The 26,988-nt window shown below is 39.5% G+C and overlaps 1 protein-coding gene across 5 annotated transcripts in view; it reads left to right on the top strand.

Moving 5' to 3' along the window:
* The window catches only part of LEO1 (LEO1 homolog, Paf1/RNA polymerase II complex component), a 75,458-nt gene extending 48,833 nt beyond the window's left edge, over positions 1–26,625 (top strand). For 4 of the 5 annotated variants that reach the window (XM_049613628.1, XM_049613629.1, XM_049613630.1 and 1 more), the window contains 9 exons: positions 2,400–2,494; positions 3,728–3,873; positions 4,918–5,002; positions 11,500–11,594; positions 12,155–12,289; positions 13,406–13,541; positions 15,984–16,170; positions 18,051–18,148; positions 26,458–26,625. In XM_049613628.1, coding sequence (XP_049469585.1) covers positions 2,400–2,494; positions 3,728–3,873; positions 4,918–5,002; positions 11,500–11,594; positions 12,155–12,289; positions 13,406–13,541; positions 15,984–16,170; positions 18,051–18,148; positions 26,458–26,562 — 1,082 coding nt within the window. In that variant the 3' untranslated portion in view covers positions 26,563–26,625. The remainder of the gene's footprint in view (positions 1–2,399; positions 2,495–3,727; positions 3,874–4,917; positions 5,003–11,499; positions 11,595–12,154; positions 12,290–13,405; positions 13,542–15,983; positions 16,171–18,050; positions 18,149–26,457) is intronic. The other variant, XM_049613632.1, reaches the window with a different exon arrangement.
* The last annotated feature ends 363 nt before the right edge of the window (positions 26,626–26,988 follow it).

Below are 26,988 nucleotides of genomic sequence, written 5' to 3'. Positions count from 1 at the left end.
CTTGTTCTTAATTCCTTAGTAGGTTAATAACACAAGAAGGACTTGATTCTTTAAAGCTATGGGTTAGATGAAGAAGTCATAAAAACCCAGGATTAGGTAAGGTAGGTTTGTTAAAAGGATAAAAGATCTGCCTGTTCATCTCTATGGGTGACTGTTTCAAATGGCAGATTGCTGTACAATACAGATGTTAGTGTAAAAGTTTCCACAAACATAAATTTGATAGTTTCATTACACACAACCATTGTGTTGAATGGTAATTAGGCATTAATGTTAAATAGCTTATATAAATTATTGTAAGTAACACTATAAGTAAAGCAAATAGAGGGTCAACTAGAGAGAAAAGGAGAGAGCTGGCAGAACAGGAAGTTGTGGGATTTACTTAAAGATCTTTGGATCTGTAGCTAGTGGTTATGTGCCTGGACTTTGGAATCAGATGATCCAAGTTAGAATCTCTGTGGCTCCACTTTTCAGCTGTATGAAGTTTGGTCAAATCAGTTATTTACTACCCTTCAGTTTTCTGATCTGTAAAAGGGAGATGATGCTAGCTGTCTTAGAGGGTTGGTATCAGAATTCGATATATTCATTCTTTTATTTAGCTCGGTTGTTTATTGAGAATCTGTGTACTAGTACTGTTCTGGGTGCTGGGAATGTAGCAATGATCAACATTCTGGTAGGGTCAGGGAAGGTTAGGGAGACTGATAATGACACGAAGTAAATTAAACATACAGTATGTCAGATGGTGTTAAGAACTAGGAAGAAAATGAATCAGAAGGGACAGGAGTTGGGTGGTATTTTCATTTTGATTTTATCATACAGATGAACTTGGCAGAACCTGGACCTTCCTTGCCTCTCTTTTTTTTTTTTTTTTTTTAATTTTAATTATTATGGCTTTATTTTTTTAGAGTTGTTTGTGTTTTAGAGCAGTTTAGGGTTCACTCTGGAATTGGGGGAAGATACAGAGATTTCCCACATACCTCCTGCCCTCACACATGCATAATCTACCTCGTTATCAGCATCCCCCACCAGAGCAGTACATGTATTACAATTGGTGAACCTACACTGATACGTCATTATCCAAAGCCCATAGTTTATATTACGGTTCACTCTAGTTCACTCTTGGTGTTGTACATTTTGTGTGTTTGGACAAATGTGAGTGACCTGTATCCATCATTATGGTATCATATCGAGGAGTTAGTTTCACTGTCCTAAAACCCCTCATGTTCTACCTATTCATCTCTCCTTGCACCTAATGTCTGGCAATTGCTGATCTTTTTATTGATTCCATAGTTTTGCCTTTTCCAGAATGTCATATAATTGGAGTTATATAGAACGTAGCCTTTTCTGATTGGCTTCTTTTACTTAGTAATGTGCATTTCCTCCATGTCTTTTATGGCTTGACCGCTTACTTTTTTTTTTTTAGGACTGAGTAATATTCCTTTGGTTGTACCAGTTTATCCATTCACCTACTGAAGGACATCTTGGTTACTTCCAAGTTTTGGCAAATATGAATAAAGCTGCTGTAAACATTTGTTTGCAGGTTTTAGTGTGGACATAAGTTTGCAACTCCTTTGGGTAAATACCAAGGAGCATGATTGTTAGAGCATATGGTGAGAGTTTGTTTAGCTTTCTAAGAAACTGCCAGGCTGTCTTCTAAAGTAGCTGTCGCATTTGCATTCCTGTGAACAATGATTGAGAGTTCCTGTTGCTCCACATTTTTGCCAGCATTTAGTGTTGTCAGTGTTCTGGATTGGGGCCATTCTAGTGTGTTGCCTCTCCTTTTTTTCAGGGATTTTTTTCTCCCCTTTGTCTCAGTAGCTCTCTCTCATGGTTTTATTGTAGACTATATCATTGCCAATGATTGTAACTGCTCTATAATCTCAGTTTCAAGCAGTCTACTTTCTGACCACCCTCCTATCTTTCTTTCACCCCCTCCTCTACCTTTTGTTTATTGGCTTATTACAGATTATTGTTGTTGTTTTACCAAACTTAGCTGAAGTTCTGCCTCTGATGAGAGGGGCCTGGATACACAGGGGCCTGCATTTTTAAAACTTGAGGGACTGTGTAGAGAATAGGCCTGTATTGAGAGCTTGAGCCCCAAATGTGAGTATCTAGACTGTAGGAGGACATTTGGGCTCCTGGAGAATAAAGGAAAACGGAAGAACAGGTTGCAGAAAATGAAGGGAAAATAAATGTTTCCTCTACAGCCTTGCCTTTCCCTGAATTTGCCCCCTTCCCCCTTCATAGGTACTCTGGTCACATCTTTGAGAGCCAGGTTCAGAGTTGTGTTTGTGTAGTTTCCTGGTGCCTGGTCCAGAAACCTTGGGAATATGTGGAAGGGATAACTTTGAAGAACTTTTGTAATGTATATTAATACTGTGAATTTTTCCTCTATATTACAGATAACAGTGGAACCATGGATCTGTTTGGAGGTGCAGATGATATATCTTCAGGAAGTGATGGTGAAGATAAACCACCTACTCCAGGACAGCCTGTTGTAAGTAAAATTGCCAGGGTGAACTGTGCCCTTATTGAAGGCTAAGTAAATGTTTCAGAGATTAAGGATCTCTTTTATGCCAAGAAGAGGAAGTTGCTAACTCTTTTGCAATATAAAAGTACAAAGAACAGATGACTTTCTTAGTTATGTAGGGAACACATGTTTATAAAGGGGAGTAGGAGTAACCACCCTGGTACATTCATCTGTGGGAATGCCATTCAGCAATGAAAAGGTTGAAGTATTGATACACACAAGAACTTGGATGAAAGTCCAGGGTATGCAGTGTGAGAAAAAGCCAACCCCAAAAAGTTACGCACTCTATGATTCCACTTATATAGTATTCTTGAAATGACAAACTTACAGAAATGGAGAAGAGCTTAGTGGTTGCCTGAGATTTAGAAGGGATGAGGGTAAGGACAAAGTGGATGTAGCTATAAAAAGGTGATATGAATCTTTGTAATGATGGAAATGTTCTGTATTGATTATATCAAGGTCAATCTCCTGGTTGCTATATAGTTTTTACAAAGTGTTACCACTGGGGGAAACTGGATATAAAGAAAAAGTAAGTAAGTGCCTGGCATGAGGTTGGTGCCATGCTGTAAGAGAGGAGACTGCAGCGATCTGTGACTGGAAAAACTGATTTATTTTTTTTATTTTTTTAAATTTTTTTTAATGTTTATTTATTTTTGAGACAGAGACAGAGCATGAACAGGGGAGGGTTAGAGAGAGAGGGAGACACAGAATCTGAAGCAGGCTCCAGGCTCTGAGCACAGAGCCCGACGCGGGGCTCAAACTCACAGACCGTGAGATCATGACCTGAGCCGAAGTCGGACGCTTAACCGACTGAGCCACTCAGGCACCCCTGGAAAAACTGACTTAAATGTCTTTCTTGTTCATGCCAAGAAGTGTGTACTGTTGATAATCTTCTCTCATTTTAATTGAAAGAGTGACTCTTGTTGGTGAATATGTGGAAGACAGATTTGTCACAAAAGGGGTTTTTTTTGTTTTTTTTTTTAAGACATCTTTTCTTACATTGATGCTTCCGAACTGATCTTGTTTCCCTTGTGGTTTTTGGTGGGGGCTGGATGGGTAGGGATGGGGACTGAGGGCTGTTTTAGCTCCAGAGTCCCAATATCCTTCTTGTCTACCTAAGTCATTAAAGTGTGGAAGTTGAGCTAGACTGGACCATTTCTAAGGTTCTATCAAGCTCTAAAATTCTGTTTCTTTTACTAGGATGAAAATGGATTGCCTCAGGATCAACAGGAGGAGGAGCCAATTCCTGAGACCAGAATAGAAGTAGAAATACCCAAAGTAAACACTGATTTAGGAAATGACTTGTATTTTGTTAAACTGCCCAACTTTCTCAGTGTAGAGCCCAGGTAAGGGGATCAGTTAAAAGTGTTTCTTTTTTAAAAAAAAAAATTTTTTTTAACGTTTATTTATTTTTGAGACAGAGAGAGACAGAGCATGAACGGGGGAGGGGCAGAGAGAGAGGGAGACACAGAATCGGAAGCAGGCCCCAGGCTCTGGGCCATCAGCCCAGAGCCCGACGCGGGGCTCGAACTCACGGACCGTGAGATCGTGACCTGAGCTGAAGTCGGACGCTCAACCGACTGAGCCACCCAGGCACCCCTAAAAGCGTTTCTTAAAAAAAAAAAAAAAAGAAAGAAAAGAAAAAAAAAGAAAAGAAAGCAAGAAAAAAGGCGTTCCTAGATGTTGGATAGAAATATGTGGAATGTTGATATTTTTCTGATTTTACATTAGTTGGCTAATCACAAAATGGAATATCAATCATGTGTCTCTGAAAAAGTAAGCATATCTGGTGATAGAAAACGTATGGACTGATGTTAAAGGAGACTTTTAATGTTTGTAATTGTTTTTAGCAGTTGATACGTTCTTATGAATTAATAGAGATTGCAAGCCTTTGGGTGTTTTTCAACTAGTGCAGCCCTGAAAAAGCTGAAATTGGGAGTGGTGGAATGTGCTAGAGATACTAAACGTGTCCACTTTAGCTGCCATTGTGGGTGTAGAAAAACTAATGGTTTGGGACAGTTAAACAGTGTTGATGGATATTATTCACTAAGTAACATATAAGCTTGGTTCATTTTTTTTTCCCTAGTAAAATGATGTAGAAAGCTAGAGCAGGTATGCCCTGTTCTTTGGAAGACATATAAAAGTAAAGAATATTTTGAATATTTAGCCTTGCTTTTCAAGCAGTATGTATTAGCACCAAATTTCAAGAAGGGGCAGTAATTTGAATACTTCCTTGAAATTGAACATGAAGATATTTATTTGACCATTATGATTTTTCATTATATTATGATTTTTAGTATAATGGAGTATGTTAATAGAGATGTTATTAGATAGCTGTAATGTTCCTTATAAAATATAATTAATAACTTTATTTTAAAAACAATTTATAGACCTTTTGATCCTCAGTATTACGAAGATGAATTTGAAGATGAGGAAATGCTAGACGAAGAAGGTCGAACCAGGTTAAAATTAAAGGTACTTTTCCATGTTTTACTCATTTAGTTTTTCCTTTTCTAAAGTAAAACCTGGGGATATTCACTTGAGACTTGAGCTTTTCAGAATAATTTATGTTTTTCTTTTCATAAACAAATTGTCTTTTCAGAATATTTTTAGGAAGGAAATATATAGCTTTTTCTCTGTAAAGGTGGCACTTTTCCATCATTGTTTTCACTCTTGTATGTTTTTGATGCTTAAATTAATTAGCTTCTTCCTTCAAAGTAAGTAGCATTGTGGTTTGGTGGTTAGAATGACTACCTCCATATGTACTGTGGGTTAAGTTCTAGCAACTTCCTGCAGGAGGATGTCCTTCAGGCTCTTTGATCTATGGATAAATAAATCATATACAAAAAGAATTTATTACTAATACCTTCTGGTTACCCTTTTGACTACTAGGAGAGATTTTTATTATGCTACGTTCCTATTAATGTTTCTCTTTGATATACTTTGTCTCTCCACGGAGGGCCTCTAATCTTTAATCAAGGAGGGTGTAGTTTAAGCAGATCCTTTAAAGTTGAATTGTACCAAAGAATTGGAAGCAGTTGAACTGGGGCGCCTGGGTGGCTCAGTCGGTTGAGCGTCCGACTTCAGCTCAGGTCATGATCTCACAGCTCGTGGGTTCGAGCCCCACGTCGGGCCTTGTGCTGACAGCCTGGAGCCTGCTTCGGGTTCTGTGTCTCCCTCTCTCTCTGCCCCTAACCTATTCGCATTCTGTCTCTGTCTCTCTCAAAAATAAAAATAAACATTAAAAAAAATTAAAAAAAAAAAAAAGAAGCAGTTGAACTTACAGTACTGTCACTGGAGCTATCCTTTTTCAATTCATAAATCCAAAAGATTGCCTATGTAAATACCTCATTTTTCAGTGGATATTGCATATGCTGTTTGAATGGTAAGTGGCAGTCTGGCATTCTTAAAATTCAGGGGCTGAATTTTTACAATAATTCCATCTCTTCAAGTGTGATAAATCTACAAGCATCTAAAGAACCTTATACAAGTTATTTCTATCCAAAATGCATTGACTTCCAGAGCTTTTCAGTGAAATTTTACCAGTCCTTTTTTTTTTAATTTTTTTAATTTTTTTATTCCTTCCTCTTAATGGAAATATAAATCAAATGAGAAAATGGAAATAGACACCAATAACTTGCTCCGGGTCTCACAATTAATAGGTATAGTTTTTAGACTGTTATTTATTTACTTACTTTGCTGTCCTTTTTCTTGCCTCTTCCCTTCCCCCATTAGCTCATCTGTTAATATTTTTCCTTTGAGATTGTGTATCTATTGATATAAGGTTAGGACTATGAATTTTTCATGCTTGTTTTAGTGCCTCTAACATTATTTTACCACTTTTCATTATTTCTCATCATTTATATAAATTAATGTGGTAGTTTGTTATTAACTCCTTATTGATTTTTTGCATTTCCCCTTCTATTAGGGTACAGCAAATACCAATATATCTATTTTCAGGCCATAGAGTGTCAGACTCCAGTATAGGCATCAAAGATTATAAATGAGTGTTTTACTCTAAAACTTTGAGGCTTAGAGTACAAAAGGTTGGTGTGTAACTATTTTTTAATGGTGTGTGATGGAAAATAACCCTGGATGCTTTCTTTTTTGCTACATTATTTTTTCAAATATTTATTCAAATTTCAGTTAGTTAACATATAGTGCAATATTGGTTTTAGGAGTAGAATTCAGTGATTCATCATTTACAAATAACACCCAGTGCTCATCACAAGTGCCCTCCATCATCCATCTAGCCCATCCGTCACCCCCCTCCCACCATCAACCCTCAGTTTGTTCGCTGTCTTATTTATTTATTTAAATTCTCTTTAAATCCAATTTAGCATATAGTATAATAATTTAAGGAACAGAATATAGTGATTGGTCATTACATATAATACCCAGTACTCATATCAACAAGTGCCAAGTGCCCTCGTTAATGCCCATCACCCATTTAGCCTGTCCCCCCACCCAGTACTCCTCCAGCAACCCTTAGTTCTATTTAAGAGTCTCTTATAGTTCGCCTCCCTCCCTCTTTTTATCTTATTTTTCCTTCCCTTCCCCTGTGTTCATCTGTTTTGTTTCTTAAATTCCACATATGAGTGAAGTCATATCATATTTGGGGCACCTGGGTGGCTTAGTCAGTTAAGCGGCGGACTTCAGTTCAGGTCATGATCTTGCGGTTTGTGGGTTCAAACCCCACATTGGGCTCTGTGCTGATAGCTCAGAGTCTGGAGCCTGCTTCAGATTCTGTGTCTCCCTCTGTCTCTGCCCCTCCCTCTCTCGTGCTCTGTCTCTCTCTCTCCCTCTCTCTCTCAAAAAAAAATAAAAATTAAAAAAAAAAGGGTAAGACTCATATCTAAATATTAAAAGAAATCATATGATATTTATCTCTCTCTTATTCCACTTAGCATAATACACTCTAGTTTCATCCATGTTGCAAATGGGAAGATTTCATTCGTTTTGATTGCCAAGTAATATTCCATTTGTGTGTGTGTGTGTGTGTGTGTGTGTGTGCGCGCGCGCGCACGTGTGGGTACACCACATCTCCTGTATCCATTCATCAGTCTATGGCCATTTGGGCTCTTTCCATAATTTGGTTGTTGTTCATTGTGCTGCTGTAAACATTCGGGTGTATGTGCCCCTTCAAATCAGCATTTTTTTTATCCTTTGGATAAATCCTTAGTAGAGCAATTACTGGGTCGTAAAGTAGTTCTATTTTAAATTTTTTGAGGATCGTCGTACTGTTTTCCAGAGTGGCTGCACCAGTTTGCATTCCCACCAACAGTGCAAAAGTGTTCCCCTTTCTCTGCATCCTTGCCAACCTTTGTTGTTTCCTGAGTTGTTAATTTTTCCCATTCTGACAGGTATGAGGTGGTACCTCATTGTGGTTTTGATTTGTATTTCCCTGATGATGAGTGATGTTGAGCATTTTTTCATGTGTCGGTTGGCTGTCTGGCTGTCATCTTTGGAGAAGTGTCTGTTCATGTCTTTTGCCCATTTCTTCCCTGGATTAATTTGTTTTTTGGGTGTTGAGTTTGACAAGTTCTTTATAGATTTTGAATACTAAACCTTTATCTGATATGTGATTTGCAAATATCTTCTCCCATTCTGTCGGTTACCTTTTAGTTTTGGTGATTATTTTGTTCTCTTTTTAAAAGTCTCTTACCTATTTTGACTGCTGTTGAAATAAAGAGGTCATGAAACCCAGAAAAAAAAAAAGAATCTTTTGTGTTTTTTCCCCTCTCTCTCTTTCCTCTTTCCTCTTTCCTCTTTCCTCTTTTTTGTTTATTAAATTTCACATGTCAGAGAAATATGGTATTTGTCTTTGTCTGACTTCACTTAGCATAGTACGCTCTAACTTCATCCACATCATTGCAAGTGCCAGTATTTCATTCTTTTTGATGGCTGAGTATATTCCATTGTAGATATATATACACATATACATATATATATATATATGTATATGTGTATATATATGCCACATCTTTATTCATCAGTTGATGGACATTTGGACTCTTTCCATAGTTTGGCTATTGTTGATAATGCTGCTGTAAAGATCAGATAATGCTGCTAAAAAGATCAGGATGCATGTATCCCTTTGACTCTGTAATTTTGTATCTTTTGGGTAAATACCTAGTAGTGCAAATTGCTGGATCATAGCGTGCTTCTATTGTTAACTTTAAAAAAATTTTTTTTTTCTGTTTATTTTTGAGAGATAGAGCATGTGTGAGTGGGGGATGGGCAGAGAGAGGGAGACAGAGGATCCAAAGTGGGCTCCATGCTGACAGCAGAAAGCCCAGGAAGGGGCTTGAACTCAGGAACTGTGAGATCATGACCTGAGCCAAAGTCAGATGCTTAACCAACTGAGCCACCCAGATGCCCCTATTTTTAATTTTTTGAGGAGCCTCCATACTGTTCTCCAGAGTGGCAATACCAGTTTGAATTCCTACCAACAGTGCAAAAGGGTTCCCTGTTCTCCACATCCTTGCCAACACCTGTTGTTTCTTGTGTTGTTAATTTTAGCCATTCTTACAGATGTGAGGTGGTATCTCATTGTGGTTTTGATTTGTATTTCCCTCATGATGAGTGATGTTGAACATCTTTTCGTGTGTCTGTTAGCCATCTGGATGTCGTTTTTGGAAAAATGTCTATTCATGTCTTCTGACCATTTCTTCACTGGGTTATTTGTTTCTTGGGTGTTTGATAAGTTCTTTATAGATTTTGGATACTAACCCTTTATTTGATACATCATTTGCAGATATCTTCTCCCATTCCATGGGTGCTTTTTTAGTTTTATTGACTGCTTCCTTTGCTGTGCAGAAGCTTTTTATCTTGATGAAGTTCCAATAGTTCATTTTTGCTTTTGTTTCCCTTGCCTCCAGTGACTGTCTTAATAAGAAGTTGCTACAGCTGAGATCAAAGAGGTTGTTGCCTTTGTTCTCCTCTAGGATTTCTATGGTTTCCTGTCTCACGTTTAGGTGTTTCATTCATTTTGAATTTATTTTTGTGCATGGTTTAAGAAAGTTGGACCCTTTGTTTCTTGAGTGATGTTCTGGAGACTAGCCTGAACATTTTTAAAGAGTTGGTTGGTGGTGTAATTCTTCAAAGAACAGGTATTGGGGTGGGGTGTCTGACTGGCTTACTCGGAAGAGTGTGTGACTCTTGATTTTGGGGTTGTGGCTTTGAGCCCCGTGTTGGGTATAGAGATTACTAAAAAAAAATAACCTTAAAATAAAGAGTAAGGAACCAGGTATGGTTTATATATTTCTATGAGGTCATCCATCTTTAAAGGTATTTTACTGTGTTTTTCATCCTGATAGGGTGGGACCTAGCAGTGTATTCTATCATAGCTTCATTCTAATTTGAATCACCTTGTATAATAGAAAACATTTTTCACAATGGCTTCTCAGTTAATAATGGCCCATATATGTGTGTATGTTTTTTTGTTTGAGAGGGAGGGTAGGAATAGAGATAGATTGTTTTGTTTTTATGTCTTTATTAAGGAAAATTTTAAACACATTACAAATATAATGAGAACTGTATAATGAACTCTGATGTAACCATCACTCAGTGGTTGGACAATTTTGTTTCATCTGTATTCCTTACCCCACCTTACCCAGACTTTTAAACAATCTCAGATATGTCATTGTATTTCATTCATGAATATTGAGTTCTTTCATCAGCCCGCTTGGTAGTTGTTTTACGTTTATTTATTTTTTAATGTTTATTTATTTTTGAAGGAGAGAGAGAGCATGAGTCGGGGAGGGGCAGAGAGAGAGGGAAACACAATTAGAAGCGGGATCTGGGCTCTGGGCTATCCCATAGAGCCTGATGCAGGGCTCAAACTCACAAGCTGCAAGATCATAACCTGAGCCGAAGTCAGACGCCCAACCGATTGAGCCACCCAGGCGCCCCAGGTTTATTTTTTTAGTAATCTCTACACCAACCTGGGGCTCGAACTCATGGCCCCAAGATCAAGGGTCGCTTGCTCTTCCGATTGAGCCAGCCAGGCACCCCCCATAGTTGTTTATATAGAGAAGAATAAAAAGGAAAGTGGAAAAACTGGAAGGGAACCATTAGGACCGTGTTGCAAAGACAGTCACAGCTAACAGTGGACATCCAGAAAGTCTAAGTGGGAATGGAAGCAGCTGCTTTTCAGGTTGATGGTGAGGGAATAGGCATAGGGAAGCATGGGCTTAGATCAGTTTTCAAAATACTGACTTCTTTTTGTGGCCATCTTGATTCATATTCTCTTTATCTTTGTGACTATATGTTTTTAAATTTTTTCACTCTCATTTCAGTGGCTTTCCAGGATGCAGCAGTGATAAACTACATGCATTTAATGTGCTATGATTTCCTGGTAGTCCCATTGAGTTTAATTTCAGTAGCAGTGGTTTTCATTTTAGGAAGCTCTTGAATATTTTCCACATCTGCCTGCCATTTCCCCTACATGCAATTAAGATGTTAGACTCTAAACCTGCTCAAAAACTAGGGTTTTAATCTTTCCAGGGTGCTGCTTTTTCCTTACCCATATTTAGGGAGCTTCTCTATTTCCCTAGGTTTTTGGTCCCATATTTATTTGGTTTTTTAGCTGTGTGAAAGAACCTGCTTTATAGAGGGAGCTTCAGGTCTAAATTGCTACCTTCTGTGGCCTCAAGTCTTTATCTCTTGTCCCGATAGCTCTTATTGTATCTTAACACATCCAGGGTTATGACAGACTTAGCATTAGCTCAAATGCTCTGGCATTCAGTCCCCTTTGTGATTCCAGCTCTAGGAGTTGAGAAATTCACTTAAGCTAATTGTTTTTCCTGTTGATAATGTTTCCAGCATCTCTAGGTGATTAAAACAAAAGGGTTTCAATGTTGTCTGTTTTTCTGTCACTACGTGTGTATGCTTATTCTACAATTCTATGTCTCTTGAGGAGAAAGGAAGCAGAAAGTACAGTACTCTAAGGCACTTGTGTTTTAAAACAGGTAGAAAATACTATAAGATGGAGGACACGCCGGGATGAGGAAGGAAATGAAATTAAAGAAAGCAATGCTCGGATAGTCAAGTGGTCAGATGGAAGGTGAGTCCGAAACACCTAGAATGCGACTAGGAGGGATCAAACTTTAGAATAAAACTTTATTTTTTGGATACCTCGTATTAAAGAATTTCCATTGCTAAGCCTTGGCATTGCACAGAAATCCTGAGGAAATAAATAGGTAGTTGAAGGTCGAGGGGGCTGGTGAAACACATTAAAAGTAGGCCAAAGATGTGATCGTCCTTGCTGGCTATAGTATGGTTGTTTGGAAATGTTAGACCAGCTCCCCTCCCCATTGCATGCTGCTCAGAATGAGATGATGTGTCAGAAAAGCTACCTTCCACTGGGAAAGTAGTAGAGGCTGAGTAAATGTCATAGTATGTTTAAAGGCTGAATAAAAGTCATAGTATGTTTTCCTTCGGAACGTACTTCGTTGGTAAACATGAAAACAACATGTTTTGCTTCTTTGTAGGTTGTTTTTCACATCATCCTGGCTTCTTTACTCTTTCCTTCTGAAAGTAGCAGTTGTATCACATTTTAAGTAAAATAAAATCGTAGAATGAAAGCTTTATGACTTTAATATATGAAGTGTTTCTTCTTTTCAGCATGTCTCTGCATTTAGGCAACGAAGTGTTTGATGTTTACAAAGCTCCACTGCAGGGAGATCACAACCATCTTTTTATAAGACAAGGTACTGGTCTACAGGGACAAGCTGTTTTTAAAACCAAACTCACATTCAGGTAACTATTATCAACTACAATATTTATTACGGTAAAAGCAGTGAATGTAGATATTGTCCAAATTACTTGACTCCTGATTGAATATAACCTTCTGTATAGTTCACCAAAGACCAAGGTCTGGGTCTCAACTCTGAAGATTCAAACGCTATTTTGTCAGGTACACTAAAAGTTGCTCTTTCACAGGGAACCAAGTCATGCTAATTGAACTTACAGGAGACTCTTATGTAAATCAGAATGTTAATTTATTCCAGTGGTTACTATAGCTTCCAGGGGGTCTAGAGTACTTGCTGGTCAGTGTCTTCCCCCCCCCCCCCCCCCCAATAAAATTGATCTGGAAGACTAACTGATAACTGGAGGTTGGTAGTGTGCATGTGGTCAGAGGAAAGGCAACGAGTTGGGCGTCAAGGCTGGGGTCCTGTTCTTTAGGCTGCTGTGTCCAGACCACTCTGGGGTTATGTCCCCCATGCAGCCCAGAGTACTCAGGTCAGCTGGTGAGAGCATTCCCCTTCTTTAGACTGTGTAGGCACTACGGTGAAATGTTTGCATTTTTCTTTTCTTGATTCTAAACAAATCATCCTCCTTGGGTAATGTTTATCTTTAGAGAGGACACAATAATCTTGATTGTGACTTAGCTTTTTGAAAACTGCAATTGTCAAAAGTCTAGGCTTCAGAATCAGACCTATATTTCAGTTCCATTTCCGCATATGCAACCTTGTGAAATTTTCTCAACTTCTCTGCCTCAATTTCCTAATACATAAAATCATTTTCATAGAGTAGCTGTGACAGTGAAATCATATAACTTGTAAAACACAAAACACTGTGCTCAGCAAATCTCCTTGAGTTTTTGTATTTATGGATTCTGGAGGGTGATAATGCCTTGTCAAGCCTTTTTTACTCCAGCTTTTGTTTCTTACTTTCTTTTGAGATAAGAATGTTTCAGTGAGCCACAGAATGGAGAAATTTTGGAATCCTCTCACCTGGCGTGTGCAGTTTAGTGTCCCTGCCTATTTTTCCCTAGAGGATAAGAATGGTCTCTGGTCTGTTGTTTTTGTGATGTTGATGTGACTGGCTCACAGATGTATTTGGTAAACAGGCATTTTTGTTCATTTCTTGCAGACCTCACTCTACAGACAGCGCCACACATAGGAAGATGACCCTGTCACTTGCGGATAGATGTTCAAAGACACAGAAGATTAGAATCTTACCAATGGCTGGTCGTGATCCTGAGTGCCAGCGCACTGAAATGATTAAGGTACTTTTTTGCTAAGCTCTATCCTGGGATTTTGGGTACAGGCATACCTCAGAGAGATTGCGGGTTTGGTTCCAGACCTCTGCAATAAAGCAAATCAAATCGTTTTTTTTGTTTCCCAGTGCATGTAAAAATTATGTTTACATCATATTGTAGTCTATTTAAAAACAATTTTTTCATGTTTATTTATTTTTGAGAGAGAGACAGAGACAGAGCATGAGCAGGGGAGGGGCAGAGATAGAGGGAGACACAGAATCCAAAGCAGGCTCCAGGCTCTGAGCTGACAGCACAGAGCCTGATGCGGGGCTTGAACTCACGAACTGTGAGATCATGACCTGAGCTGAAGTCGGATGCTTAACTGAGTCACCCAGTCCCCCCCCCCCCCTTTTTGAAATCTTTTTATATCATACTGTAATCTATTAAATGTGCAATAGCATTATACCTCCAAAAATATGTAGATACCTTAACTTAAACATATTTTTTGCTGAAATATGCAAACCATCATCTAAACTTTTTAGCAAGTCATAACCACTCATCAGAGATCACCATAACAAATATAATAATGAAAAAGTTTGAAATATTGCAAGAATTACCAAAATGTGACACAGAAACACAAGGTGAGCAAATAAATGCCGTAAGAAAAATTATGCCTATAGACTTGCTCAGCACAGGGTTGCCGTAAACCTTCAAAGTGCAATAAAATGAGGTATAGCTATATATTAAGAATAGTATTTCCCAAAACTTTGTTTCTCATCTCTTCTTTGAGTACCTTTTTTTTTCTTTCCAGCTGACATGAACAGAGAGCTGGATCAATTTCCTAAGCATTTGGCAAACAAGAGTGATGTGGTGATGGTCATAAAACAGACACGAGGGTTTGGGTTTTCTCTGACCAGGTCCTCAGGGTTTAGTAACAAACTGATCATTGAAAGGATCTGAACTTTTGCATATAATTTCAAAGATTATTTAGTGAATCGATGTCAAAAGTTAGTGGAAATGCCAGAGATGTAGTCTAAAATAGAATAATAATAGACCAGAAGTTTAAGTGGGAATATGCCTCAAGGAGAATCAAGCAGAATAGCTGGTGGTTTTTAAGGTCCGTTTATAATGTTCTACCTACTAGGTTTTCAAATCCAATTAGCTACAAAGTCAATTCTGGGGCATTGTTTGTAAATGATGGGAGTATAATGCTTGTATCAACCCCTGTGGCCTTTTGTGCAGCACTTGCTTTAAGAAGCCGAATGCAGCAGTATAGTTTCATGCTTTCTCCTCTCTATCTTCTCTGATATCTGCTAGATCTCTCCCATTGCCCTTCCTGCTTCGTGTGGTTTTGTTCCTTGGTGCACCAGGGCACAGTGAGGCTAAGACACTGGTTGCCTCAGGGCCTTTCTTACCGATCTCATTATCAGACTCCTGTCAGACTCTGCTGATGATCTGGCCCTGGGCCCCTATATTTTGTTCAAGGAGGCTGGTTAACTAAACCAGATTCATAGCAGTGCCTAACCTAATGGGGTGTAGGTACACTGGCTTTGGGGCCTGACTTCTTGCTCCACTACCCCACCTTTTCTGCTCAAGCCAACGCAGCTGGAGGAACCTTCAGACTCTAGTCTCAGCATGATTGGAAGAGCCCTCTGGATTACCTTACAAGATCCCCCCCCAACCGTCTTCCACTTCCCCAGTTTCCATGAAAATGCACAAGGAATGAACTGGTTGGTTCTTAGTCGCTGTTATACTGAATACAATAGTACAACCTTAATGAAAAATTTGCTGCATAGAATGTTTACCAACGTATAGTTGTATGCAGTAATATAGAGCAATTAAATTAGAAATTCAAAGAAATGCCATAATCTCTCATATTGTGTCTCTGTCTTATGAACACCAGTGTGTGGATCGCCAGGCAGAGAAGGGTGTGAAGGGTGTGAAAGTTCTACTTTGGGGCTCAGGGACCCTCCCCTGCCAGTACCTCCCCATCCTGTCATCAGGAGCGACGGGGAGCTCTCTGGGGTGAGGGGCCCTGACAGGAATATCTGAGCACCGTTGTACTTTGATGGAGCCTGAGCAAGTTGGGTTGTCTGTCTCAGGGATTAACAGAAACGGCCGCCCTCAGGCGTCCACTGGGCAAGGATGAGGTTCTTCAGGCTGGTTGCTGCTCTCCAGACTCTGACTGACGGGCAGCACAAGGGGACGCTGCAGCTCCCAGGGCCGTGCCTGTGCCAGTTCTGATCGGCCGCTGGTGCGAGAGAGCCCTCAGCCTCTTCACCTTGTGTTACCTTCACGCCTTAGAACTAAAGGGAGTGATCGCTGTGTGTGGTAACAGGTGTGGAATGGAGACAACTAGGTGTTATCCTGGGCTGGGCATTCACATATTCTTTAGAGTAAAAGTAGTTTCAGGTGGGCAGTAAACTAGTTCATTTTTCAAAGTTCACTATTTTATTTGCTTCTTTACAGAAAGAAGAAGAACGTTTGAGGGCTTCTATTCGTAGGGAGTCTCAGCAGCGCCGAATGAGAGAGAAGCAGCACCAGCGGGGACTGAGTGCTAGTTACCTAGAACCTGATCGATATGACGAGGAGGAGGAAGGCGAGGAGTCCATCAGCTTGGCTGCCATTAAAAACCGATATAAAGGGGGCATTCGAGGTGAGAGTGCAGAAGTTAAATTTCATAGTTTCAGGGTTCAGGAACTTATCTTTGCATTTGGCCTACTCTGAATGCCCAGTCACTGGACATTTCATCTTTAAGGAACCCGTGGAATGAGTGATACATTTCAAGAGTTACTGAACTAGACATTGCAGAATTCTTCCAGGTGAACCTGAAGGGGTGGGAACTGCTGCCTCATTCTTACTGAAGGAACAGAAACCTTGAGAGGTCGAGTAACTTGCCCAAAGATGCATAGTTAGTAAGTGGACGGTTCTTGAACCAGGCTCATCTGACTTCTGAGGCATCTGTCTCAGTCCCAGTACTGCATCCAGGGATTTCCCCACAGCCCGCGGCAAGGCAAGCTGCTGGAAAGCAGACTGAACCCGAGGTAGAAGACTTGTCCTGGGTTCCCGACCTGAGCCAGCTCTAGTCTCGCTTCTGCCACTCTTCTGTTGGATTGATGACTTCTCAAAAGTTACAATACCTACCTTCTATTAACCTCATTAGGAAAAAGCCAACCTATTAATAATAGTATTTACAATAGGAGGCTTTGAGAATTGAATGATGTAATACATATACAGTACTTTGCCCAGCACCTGGCACATTCAAGTACTAAAGAAATGAAACCTAAAACCATTGTTGTTATTCTTACTAGTCGTCAGCTTTAGGCAAATGACTTCATATCTCTGAATATCGTGTTCCCTTTCTGTAAAATGAGACCCTAATCCCCCCTAGGTCAGCCTGAGAGAGCTTTGGGAACCACTGTACAATGTCAGATACACCGTGGGTGACCATGCATCCTAGTTTTGTCCTTATTGAGTGACAGATTTTAAGAGCACTAAAATTTCCCCTCTGTCATCCTATAAAACACCTTTTTCCTTTCCTTGCAGTGACTGCATTTGTTCTGGTGAGCTATTTCATCCTTCTTTCCTACCTATTATTTTGGGACTACAGTACAGAGGCGATTTTTTTGTTAGTGCTAATTTCCCACAAAAAAGATTAGTTACAGAAATAAACCACATGAATACTAAATAAAAACAAAAAAATCGAGGATGCTTTCGGTTCACGAGAGATTGAAAACCTACCTGACAAGTTCATTAGCATTCAGTTCCGTTCAGGCTCTGGGTTCTCAGACAAGGGGGTTGGTCTAAAGTCAGCTGTTCTTGATTCCATCCTGAGGTTCACCTGGGCTGGGGCATTAGCACAGACTGTTACTCCTCTCCATCTCCCTTTGAAACGGCCATCTGGCAACAAATGGTCTTCTCAGGACCGGGAGTCCATCCCTTGATTTGATTTTCAAAGCTTATTTTGGAATTTTTAGTTATCTCCCAGGAAAGAATGACTCAGGCATCCATAGGTTATTCTGGAAGAATAATAGTGTTTGTGTCTTTAGTGACCTTGCACACAGCTTTTTTATTTTTTTTATTTTTTAATTTTTTTTAAAAATTTTTTTTTAACGTTTATTTTTGAGACAGAGAGAGACAGAGCGTGAACAGGGGAGGGGCAGAGAGAGAGGGAGACACAGAATCTGAAACAGGCTCCAGGCTCTGAGCAGTCAGCACAGAGCCCGACACAGGGCTTGAACTCACGGACCGTGAGATCATGACCTGAGCTGAAGTCAGACGCTCAACCGACTGAGCCACCCAGGCGCCCCACACACAGCTTTTTTAATATTTAATAGTGGTCATTCTTGTATTATGAGAGGGTAAGTGCTTCATTTCAACATATTAAATCTTACATTTATTTTTAAATCCAAAAAATTTTAATGATTTGTTTCTTGCAAAAATATACAGAAGGAATGAAAGATATTCATCAGAAGAATTCAGAAATGAACAAATCACTGTCTGAAAATCACTCACAAATCATTCCTTTGCTTTCAGAGGAACGAGCCAGAATCTATTCATCAGACAGTGATGAGGGATCAGAAGAAGACAAGGCTCAAAGATTACTCAAAGCAAAAAAACTGACCAGTGATGAGGTAAAACCAAATTTGTTCAATTGTAGGGCGTTACCCTGTATGCTTGAGTCCACTACTGGAATGAAGAAGAACTCACAGCCCAGAAACACAGACAGATGTGTCTGTACACTTCACTGAGAAATAAATGTAGTGACAGGACCAGGAGTGACCCAGAGGGTCTGAGCCCTGTGATCAGGTGCGTGTTGGAAGGTTGCTCAGAGAGGAAGACCCCTCGCTGATGTTGAAGAAAGTGTTAGCTTGTGGGGCACATCAGCCAGGCGGGCATTTTAGGTGGATGAAAAGGCCTGTGAGAAAGTGTGCGGGGCCCTGAGATGGCAAGGCTTGACTAGAAACTAGATATCATTCAGTGTGGGTAGATCAGAAGGTTTATTTATCTCTTCTTTCTTTTGTCTATTTTCAATACATTTTTAAAAATTTTAATTTTTTAATTTACATCCAAGTTAGTTAGCATATAGTGCAACAATGATTTCAGGAGTAGATTCCTTAATTTCTCTTACCCATTTAGCCCATCCCCCCTCCCACAACCCCTCCAGTAACCCTCTGTTTGTTCTCCATATTTAAGAGTCTCATGTTTTGTCCCTTCCCTGTTTTTATATTATTTTTGCTTCCCTTTCCTTATGTTCATCTATTTTGTATCTTAAAGTCCTCATATGAGTGAAGTCATATGATATTTGTTTTTCTCTAATTTCACTTAGCATAATATCTTCTAGTTCCATCCATGTAGCTGCAGATAGCAAGATTTCATTCTTCGTGATTGCCGAGTAATACTCCATTGTATATATATACCACATCTTCTTTATCCATTCATCCATCGATGGGCATTTGGGCTCTTTCCATACTTTGGCTATTGTTGATAGTGCTGCTATAAACATGGGGGTGCATGTGTCCCTTCGAAACAGCACACCTGTATCCCTTGGATAAATACCTAGTAGTGCAGTTGTTGGGTCATAGAGTAGTTCTATTTTTAATTTTTTGAGGAACCTCCATACTGTTTTCCAGAGTGGCTGCACCAGTTTGCATTCCCACCAGCAGTGCAAAAGAGATCTTCTTTCTCTGCATCCTCGCCAACATCTGTTGTTGCCTGAGTTGTTAATGTTAGCCATTCAGACAGGTGTGAGGTGGTATCTCATTGTGGTTTTGGTTTGTATTTCCCTGATGATGAGTGATGTTGAGCATTTTTTCATGTGTTGGTTGGCCATCTGGCTATCATCTTTGAAGAAGTGTCTATTCATGTCTTTTGCCCGTTTCTTCACTGGATTATTTGTGCTTTGGGTGTTGAGTTTGACAAGTTCTTTATCAATTTTGGATATTAACCCTTTATCTGATATGTCATTTGCGAATATTTTCTCCCATTCTGTCAGTTACCTTTTTGTTTTGCTGAGTGTTTCCTTTGCTGTGCAGAAGCTTTTTGTTTTGATGAGGTCTCAATAGTTCACTTTTGCTTTTGTTTCTCTTGCGTCTGAAGACGTGTTGAGTAAGAAGTTGCTGTGGCCAAGGTCAAAGAGGTTTTTGCCTGCTTTCTTCTCAAGGATTTTGATGGCTTCCTGTCCTACATTTAGGTCTTTCACCCATTTTGAGTTTACTTTTGTGTATGGTGTAAGAAGGTAGTTTAGGTAGGGGCGCCTGGGTGGCTCAGTCAGTTGAGCATCCAATTTCAGCTCAGGTCATGATCTCGCGGCCTGTGAGTTGAAGCCCCACATTGGGCTCTGTGCTGACAGCTCGGAGCCTGGAGCCTGCTTCAGATTCTGTGTCTCCATCTCTCTCCCTCCCCTGCTCATGCTCTGTCTCTCTCTCTCTCTCTCTCTCTCTGTCAAAAATAAATAAATATTTTTAAAAATTAAAAAAAAAAAGAAAGTGGTTTAGGTTTATTTTTCTGCATGTCGCTGTCCAGTTTTCTCAGCACCACACGCTGAAGAGACTGTCTTTATTCCATTGGGTATTCTCTTTTGCTTTGTCAAAGATTAGTTGGCTATACATTTTTTTTAATTAATGGAAACAGTTCTTATGGGAGGAAAACCTCTTTTCTTTTTCTTTAGATGAAGTACTATTTGAATAGTATTGAATAGTTCAATAAATTAAATTTCTATTGAACTAATAATTATTCCAAAGTAATTTTAAAATATCTTAATTCATACTTTTTTTTTTTTTAACGTTTATTTATTTTTGAGACAGAGACAGAGCATGAACGGGGGAGGGGCAGAGAGAGAGGGAGACACAGAATCGGAAGCAGGCTCCAGGCTCTGAGCCATCAGCCCAGAGCCCAATGTGGGGCTCGAACTCACGGACCGTGAGATCGTGACCTGAACTGAAGTCGGAGGCTTAACCGACTGAGCCACCCAGGCGCCCCTCTTAATTCATACTTTTAGCAGTAACCTTTTCAAATTGTAAGAGTACACGTGCTGAAAATTTTAAGTCTTTTTTTGAGATATAAGTGACATGTAACATTAGTTTTAGGTATTGTACAATATAGTGATTCAATCAGTATACGTATGTATTGCAAAATGTTCACCACAGTAAGTTTAGTTAACATTCATTACCACACATAGTTAACAAATTTTTGTTCTTGTGATGAGAACTTTTAAGGTCTGTGCTTTTAGCAACTGTCAAATATATAATACTGCATTGTTAAGTAGAGTCACCATGCTGTACATTCCATCCCCAGGACTTCTTTTAGCTGAGCCTTTTTAGATCTTTATCATTGGTGTTTTTGAATTGTACTGAGGTATCTATTTGGTTTTTACTTTTTCTTTTTCCTTTTTTTTTTTTTTTTAAAAGTGTATTTATTTTGAGAGAGAGAGAGAAGGGCAGAGGCAGAGAGAGAGAGAATCCCAAGCAGGCTCTGTTGACAGCATGGACCCAACTGCTGGTTCAGCTTCACTAACTGTGAGATCATGACCTGAGCCAAAATTGAGAGTTGGATGCTGAATTGACTGGACCACCCAGGGGCCCCTCCTTTTATTTTTCTGATTGGGATTTGTTCTGAATGTGAATTCATCATCAGTACTGAAAATTTCTCAGTCATCAATTCTTCTGTACTTTTCTTGCTGTCCTTTCTTTCTGAAGCCCTGATTAAATTAAATTAAATGCATTTAAATTAAATTAAATGCATGTTACTCCTGTGTCCTCCACAACCCTCAAACCATCTTTCATGTTTCCCGTGTCTTCGTCTCTGCACTCTGGGGCATCTCTTCAGAGCTGCCTTCTAGTTCACTACATCTCAAGTTGTTAATCTCTGTCACTGAGGTTTTAATTTAGTTGTTTTAGTTTTCATCTGTAGAAGTTTAGTGTCTTTCTCAAATTGACTGTTGTAAAAACTCCTTCCCCAACTCGTATTTCCAGTTTCTCCTTTTTATGTCTTAAAATGTTTTAAAGCTGTATGTAGTCTTTTATGTCTGATAATTCCAGTGTCTGAAATCTTTTGTGTGTAATTTTATTGCCTATTTTCTGGCTCTATTTCTTGATGACTGACTTCTCTCACGTATTCTGTGATTAAATGATTGATTTACTTAGCTCAGCTCGATGGGAATTTTGGGTCCTAGGTTGATGGGTTCCTACAAAGATGATTTAGATTTGCCTCTTCCAGGTGCATTGAGTATCAGCTACCTGGGATCACTTTAACCTATACTCTTGGAACTAGGTCTTTTTAGATTACCTGAAAGTACTAATTCTGACTTCATGTTATGAATTTTCTTAGAATCAGTTAATTAATTTTTCCATTTATTTTTTAATAATGACAGATATTATGTGATGGGATCATTCTGTGAAAGCAGCTTTCTCATACTACTTGGGTCTAGGTTATTTTTTTTCCTCCAAAATCCTGTTCATTCTTCAAAGAATTCAATTACATATAACCTTGTGAAAATTGAGAATGCCAGGTTTTTCTTTTATTTTTTTATGTTATTACTTTTTTAATGTTTGTTTATTCTTGAGAGACAGCACAAGGCGGGGGAGGGGCAGAGAGAGAGGGAGACACAGAATCCGAAGCAGGCTCCAGACTCCTAGCTGTCAGCACATAGCCTGATGCAGGGCTCGAACTCATGACCTGTGAGATCATGACCTGAGCCGAAGTTGGATGCTTAACTGACTGAGCTACCCAGGCACCTCTAGATAGAGGATCTTAATGATGCTTTTCCAGTGTGTTGCATTGTTGGCAAACGGGAATCCTCATCTAAGCAGATGCTGTTTTATTTCCTGGCAAGCAGAAACTGTGAACGAAAATTGAGAATTGCCATGGAACTTCTGTTTATTTCTAGTATTCTCAGAAAAGAGATTATTAAATGTGATCCATGAAATAGCCTTCTTTTAGGCTGGAAAAACCTGTAACTGCCTGACTTAAAAATGCCTCTTGTGAATGCCTCCTGGCTGGCTGTTATAGGAACTGCCCTCTACCTCGTCCACATACTCTCTGTTAGGTGTCTTCCTATATCCCTCCCTTCCCCTTTTGTGACAACAAATTATTTCCTCTGCCTGGACCTCCCATCCCCTGGCCACTTTGTCCTCACTACCCCAGCTCAAGTTCTGGCTGTGGATTACAGTCGGGGAGAGGAGTAAGGCTCACACGTGCTCTAGGTCCCTCTCCCTGTTTGCGCACCAAACCCCATCCCGATGCCATGAGCCTGGGTGTGTCTTTGAAATGCAGGGGGATCTGCAGATTCTAAGTTCGCAGGGAACTGCCATTATCAGCAGAGGATATGGGGGAGAGGGCATGAGTCTGGATTGGAATGAACTGGACTATAGAATCTTGGCCACTTCCACGGCCTTGAACAAGTCATCTCATGTCTGCATTTGTTCCCTCATCTCTGCAATGGGATTTATATTTGCTGCTTGCACGGTTGTTGCAAGACCATAACATACGAAAGTGGATAGCACAGTGACATGTAGTATTTGAATAGGAAACATTAGTTTCCTTCCCCAACAGGGTCAGAGTTACAAAAAAAGAGAAAAATAGCTTTTTCCCCTCCCTTATTTTTGGAAGTGGTTACAACTTGAGAAAACCTAAATAACTTGAAAGGTAGAAAAATGGGTAAGAGGAGAACCTGTGGAAAAGGGACAAACCCAAGTGGAAAGAAACACAAAGACAGTGGAAGAGAAAGGATCACAGCCTGTTCTTAGCCTTCTCTTCAGATGGAGCAGGTGACCTGCTGAGAAGGATTAGAGTATGGTACCCAGTGGTCTGGTTCCTCTCCCTGCTTCTCTCATGGAACCTTCATTCTCCACATTGGCATCCCTGCCTTACCTGTTAGAGGCCCTTGCCCTCTGTCTATGGGACCCTAGGTGACTTGGAACAGCATAGCCCCAGCTGCCTCTCTTTTGTAGGATTTCCTGTGATTGGGATTAGGAGTATATTTTCCCAGAAGCCTTTGACGTTCTTGGTGTTGGTCTCATACTTTCAGACACTTTTTTTTTTTTTAATTTTAATTTAATTTATTTTTTTAATTTACATCCAAGTTAGCATATAGTGCAACAATGATTTCAGGAGTAGATTCCTTAATGCCTCTTACCCATTTAGCCCATCCCCCCCTCCCAGTAACCCTCTGTTTGTTCTCCATATTTAAGAGTCTCTTATGTTTTTGTCCCCCTCCCTGTTTTTATATTATTTTTGCTTCCCTTCCTTTATGTTTATCTGTTTTGTATCTTAAAGTCCTCATATGAGTGAAGTCATATGATACTTGTCTTTCTCTGACTAATTTCACTTAGCATAATACCCTCTAGTTCCATCCACATAGTTGCAAATGGCAAGATTTCATTCTTTTTGATTGCCGGGTAATACTCCATTGTGTGTGTATATGTGTGTGTGTGTGTGTGTGTGTGTGTGTGTGTGTGTGTATACACACACACACACACACATATACACACACATACACACCACATCTTCTTTATCCATTCATCGATCTATGGACATTTGGGCTCTTTCCATACTTTGGCTATTGTTGATAGTGTTGCTATAAACATTGGGGTGCATGTTTCTCTTCGAAACAGCACACCTGTGTCCCTTTGATAAATACCTAGTAGTGCAGTTGTTGGGTCATAGAGTAGTTCTATTTTTAATTTTTTGAGGAACCTCCATACTGTTTTCCAGAGTGGCTGCACCAGCTTGCATTCCCATCAACAATGCAAAAGAGATCCTCTTTCTCTGCATCCTCGCCAACATCTGTTGTTGCCTGAGTTGTTAATGTTAGCCGTTCAGACAGGTGTGAGGTGGTATCTCATTGTGGTTTTGATTTATATTTCCTGGATGATGAGTGATATTGAGCATTTTTGTGTGTGCGTGTCAGTTGGCCATCTGGATGTCTTCCTTGGAGAAGTATCTATTCATGTCTTTTGCCCATTTCTTCACTGGGTTATTTGTTTTTTGGGTGTTGAGTTTGATAAGTTCTTTATTGATTTTGGATATTAACCCTTTATCTGATAGGTCGTTTGCGAATATCTTCTCCCATTCTGTCGGTTGCCTTTTTGTTTTGCTGAGTGTTTCCTTTTCTGTGCAGAAGCTTTTTATTTTGATGAAGTCTCAATAGTTCACTTTTGCTTTTGTTTCTCTTGCGTCTGAAGACGTGTTGAGTAAGAAGTTGCTGTGGCCAAGGTCAAAGAGGTTTTGCCTGCTTTCCTCCTCAAGGATTTTGATGGCTTGCTATCTTACATTTAGGACTTTCATCCATTTTGAGTTTATTTTTGTGTATGGTGTAAGAAAGTGGTCCAGGTTCATTCTTCTGCATGCCACTGTCCAGTTTTCCCAGCACCACTTGCTGAAGAGACTGTCTTTATTCCGTTGAATAGTCTTTCCTATTTTGTCAAAGATGAGTTGGCCCTATGTTTGTGGGTCCATTTCTGGGTTCTCTATTCTGTTCCATTGATCTGAGTGTCTGTTCTTGTGCCAGTACCATACTTCCTTGATTACAGCTTAGTAATACAGTTGAAGTCTGTAAGACACTCTTATTTATGTATATTCTTAGGTATGTTTTTGGTTAAACTCTGAGAGCTGGTTTATTAGTGTGAAAAAAATTAGCCTTAAAAACACTTAGTAATCGTAATTAGTCTTAAAGATAAATTGTTCGAAGACAGCTCCTTCAAAACCATGGGCAGCCTGTTGTGTCTGTATGGACTTGCACTTATAGCTGTGGCAGCAAACCTCGTTTCAGTGTGACAAGAGTAGTTTTGTCATTTGTTGCGTGTATACATGGCGCAGGGGTTTTCTGTAGCTCGGTTCAGTGTGGCAGAGTCCCACGTGTTTACCATTCACTGGCCTTTCGCAACCTCAGCCTCAGAATATTCACTCTGTTTCATCTTTGAGGAAGCTAGTTAAGCAATTCTGGAGTGTCATATTCTGGATAATTTAGCTATTGATATATTTGAATTCTATCTGTAAAAATTGTTTTTAGATAACTTCGTGAATTGTTTCTATTAGAACATCATACGTGATTTTTAATTTTTTTTTTTAATTTACTTTTTTTAAGTTTATTTATTTTGAGAGAGCACATGCAAGCAGGGTAGGGGCAGAAAGAGGGAGAGAGAGTGCACTCGAGGGAGGGACAGAGAGAGAGGGAGAGAGAGAGTCCCAAGCAGGTTCTTCACTGTCGGCACAGAGCCCAACGCAAGGCTCGATCCCACAAACCGTGAGATCCTGACCTGAGCCGAAATCCAGAGTCGAACACTTAACCTACTGAGCCACCCAGGTGTCCCAGCATTGTACATGATTTTAAGTAATGCAAACTTGTGTAATAAGCTTTTAATTCAAATATTTTTAAAAAACCTTTATTATGTGAGTTTTTAGTATATGCAAAACAAATCATTAGTTTACAAAATCGATGGTCATTAAAATACTGAATTTTAGGTAATGAAGAGGTGAACTGCTGAGGAAGCAGAGAAAAGTTTAATCACCAGATCATTGTAAAAATATACAACAGGACAAGTGGCTATACAGGCAGACTTCTTTGGGAGAGCCTTGATCCTTTCCAGGGCAAACCTAGTTTCCAGTTTTCTGCATGCCCTTCTCCATGTACAAGGCCTTCCTTCCAAGAGATTGGTGATAATTGCTTATCTCTTCCTTACAGCCCTGAAGATGGGTTATTTTATAGTTACTTTGTAATTAATGCCGGTTAGTTGTCATTTTTGAATGCTTCTAGTACTTAGTAGATTTGAAAACTGGCCATGACCTTCACCACTGGCTTTATGCATCTGGTGAGTGTTCTTATTCTAAAAATTGTTTTGTTTTGTGTTTTCAGAGGATCATTCAGTTCAGAGCTACTTTTGACAAACCTTCTTGTAAATATTCTTTATTGACTACTAGATTTTTAAAAATTTTCTTTGTGTAGGAAGGGGAACCTTCTGGAAAGAGAAAAGCAGAAGATGATGATAAAGCAAATAAAAAGCATAAGAAGTACGTGATCAGTGATGAAGAGGAAGAAGATGATGATTGAAGAAAAATGTGAAAACATTTTATGTATTTTTTGTACAGTTTATTAAATATGATGTAAACATGAGTTATTTTGATTGAAATGAATTGATTTGCTTTTGTGTAATTTTAATTGTAATAAAAAAATTTTTTAAAGCCAGTCTCTGCTCAGGAAATCTACTTTTCTGAAAGTGAGTTGATTTTTGTATAAGCTTCACATGAGGCCTGAGGTTTCAGTGAACTCCTGCTGCTCTTTTCTTCCCCACCCCCTTATGAAGAAGCGTCCTGGTCAGGGCCAGGTGAGGCAAGTGAGGCATGCTTATGGGGTGCAGAGTTTTAAAGGCACGGAAAGAGCCTCTGTGATTGTTCGAGTTTGCGGGCTTCTCTAACACAGTACCACAAACTGGGTAGCTTAAAACTGCAAAAATGTGTTCTTTTACAGTTCTGGAGC

This window comes from Panthera uncia (assembly GCF_023721935.1).
Source record: "Panthera uncia isolate 11264 chromosome B3 unlocalized genomic scaffold, Puncia_PCG_1.0 HiC_scaffold_1, whole genome shotgun sequence".
Classification (NCBI taxonomy): Eukaryota; Metazoa; Chordata; class Mammalia; order Carnivora; family Felidae; genus Panthera; species Panthera uncia.
Note: the sequence above shows the minus strand (reverse complement) of the source record. Positions and strands in the feature narration are given on the sequence as shown.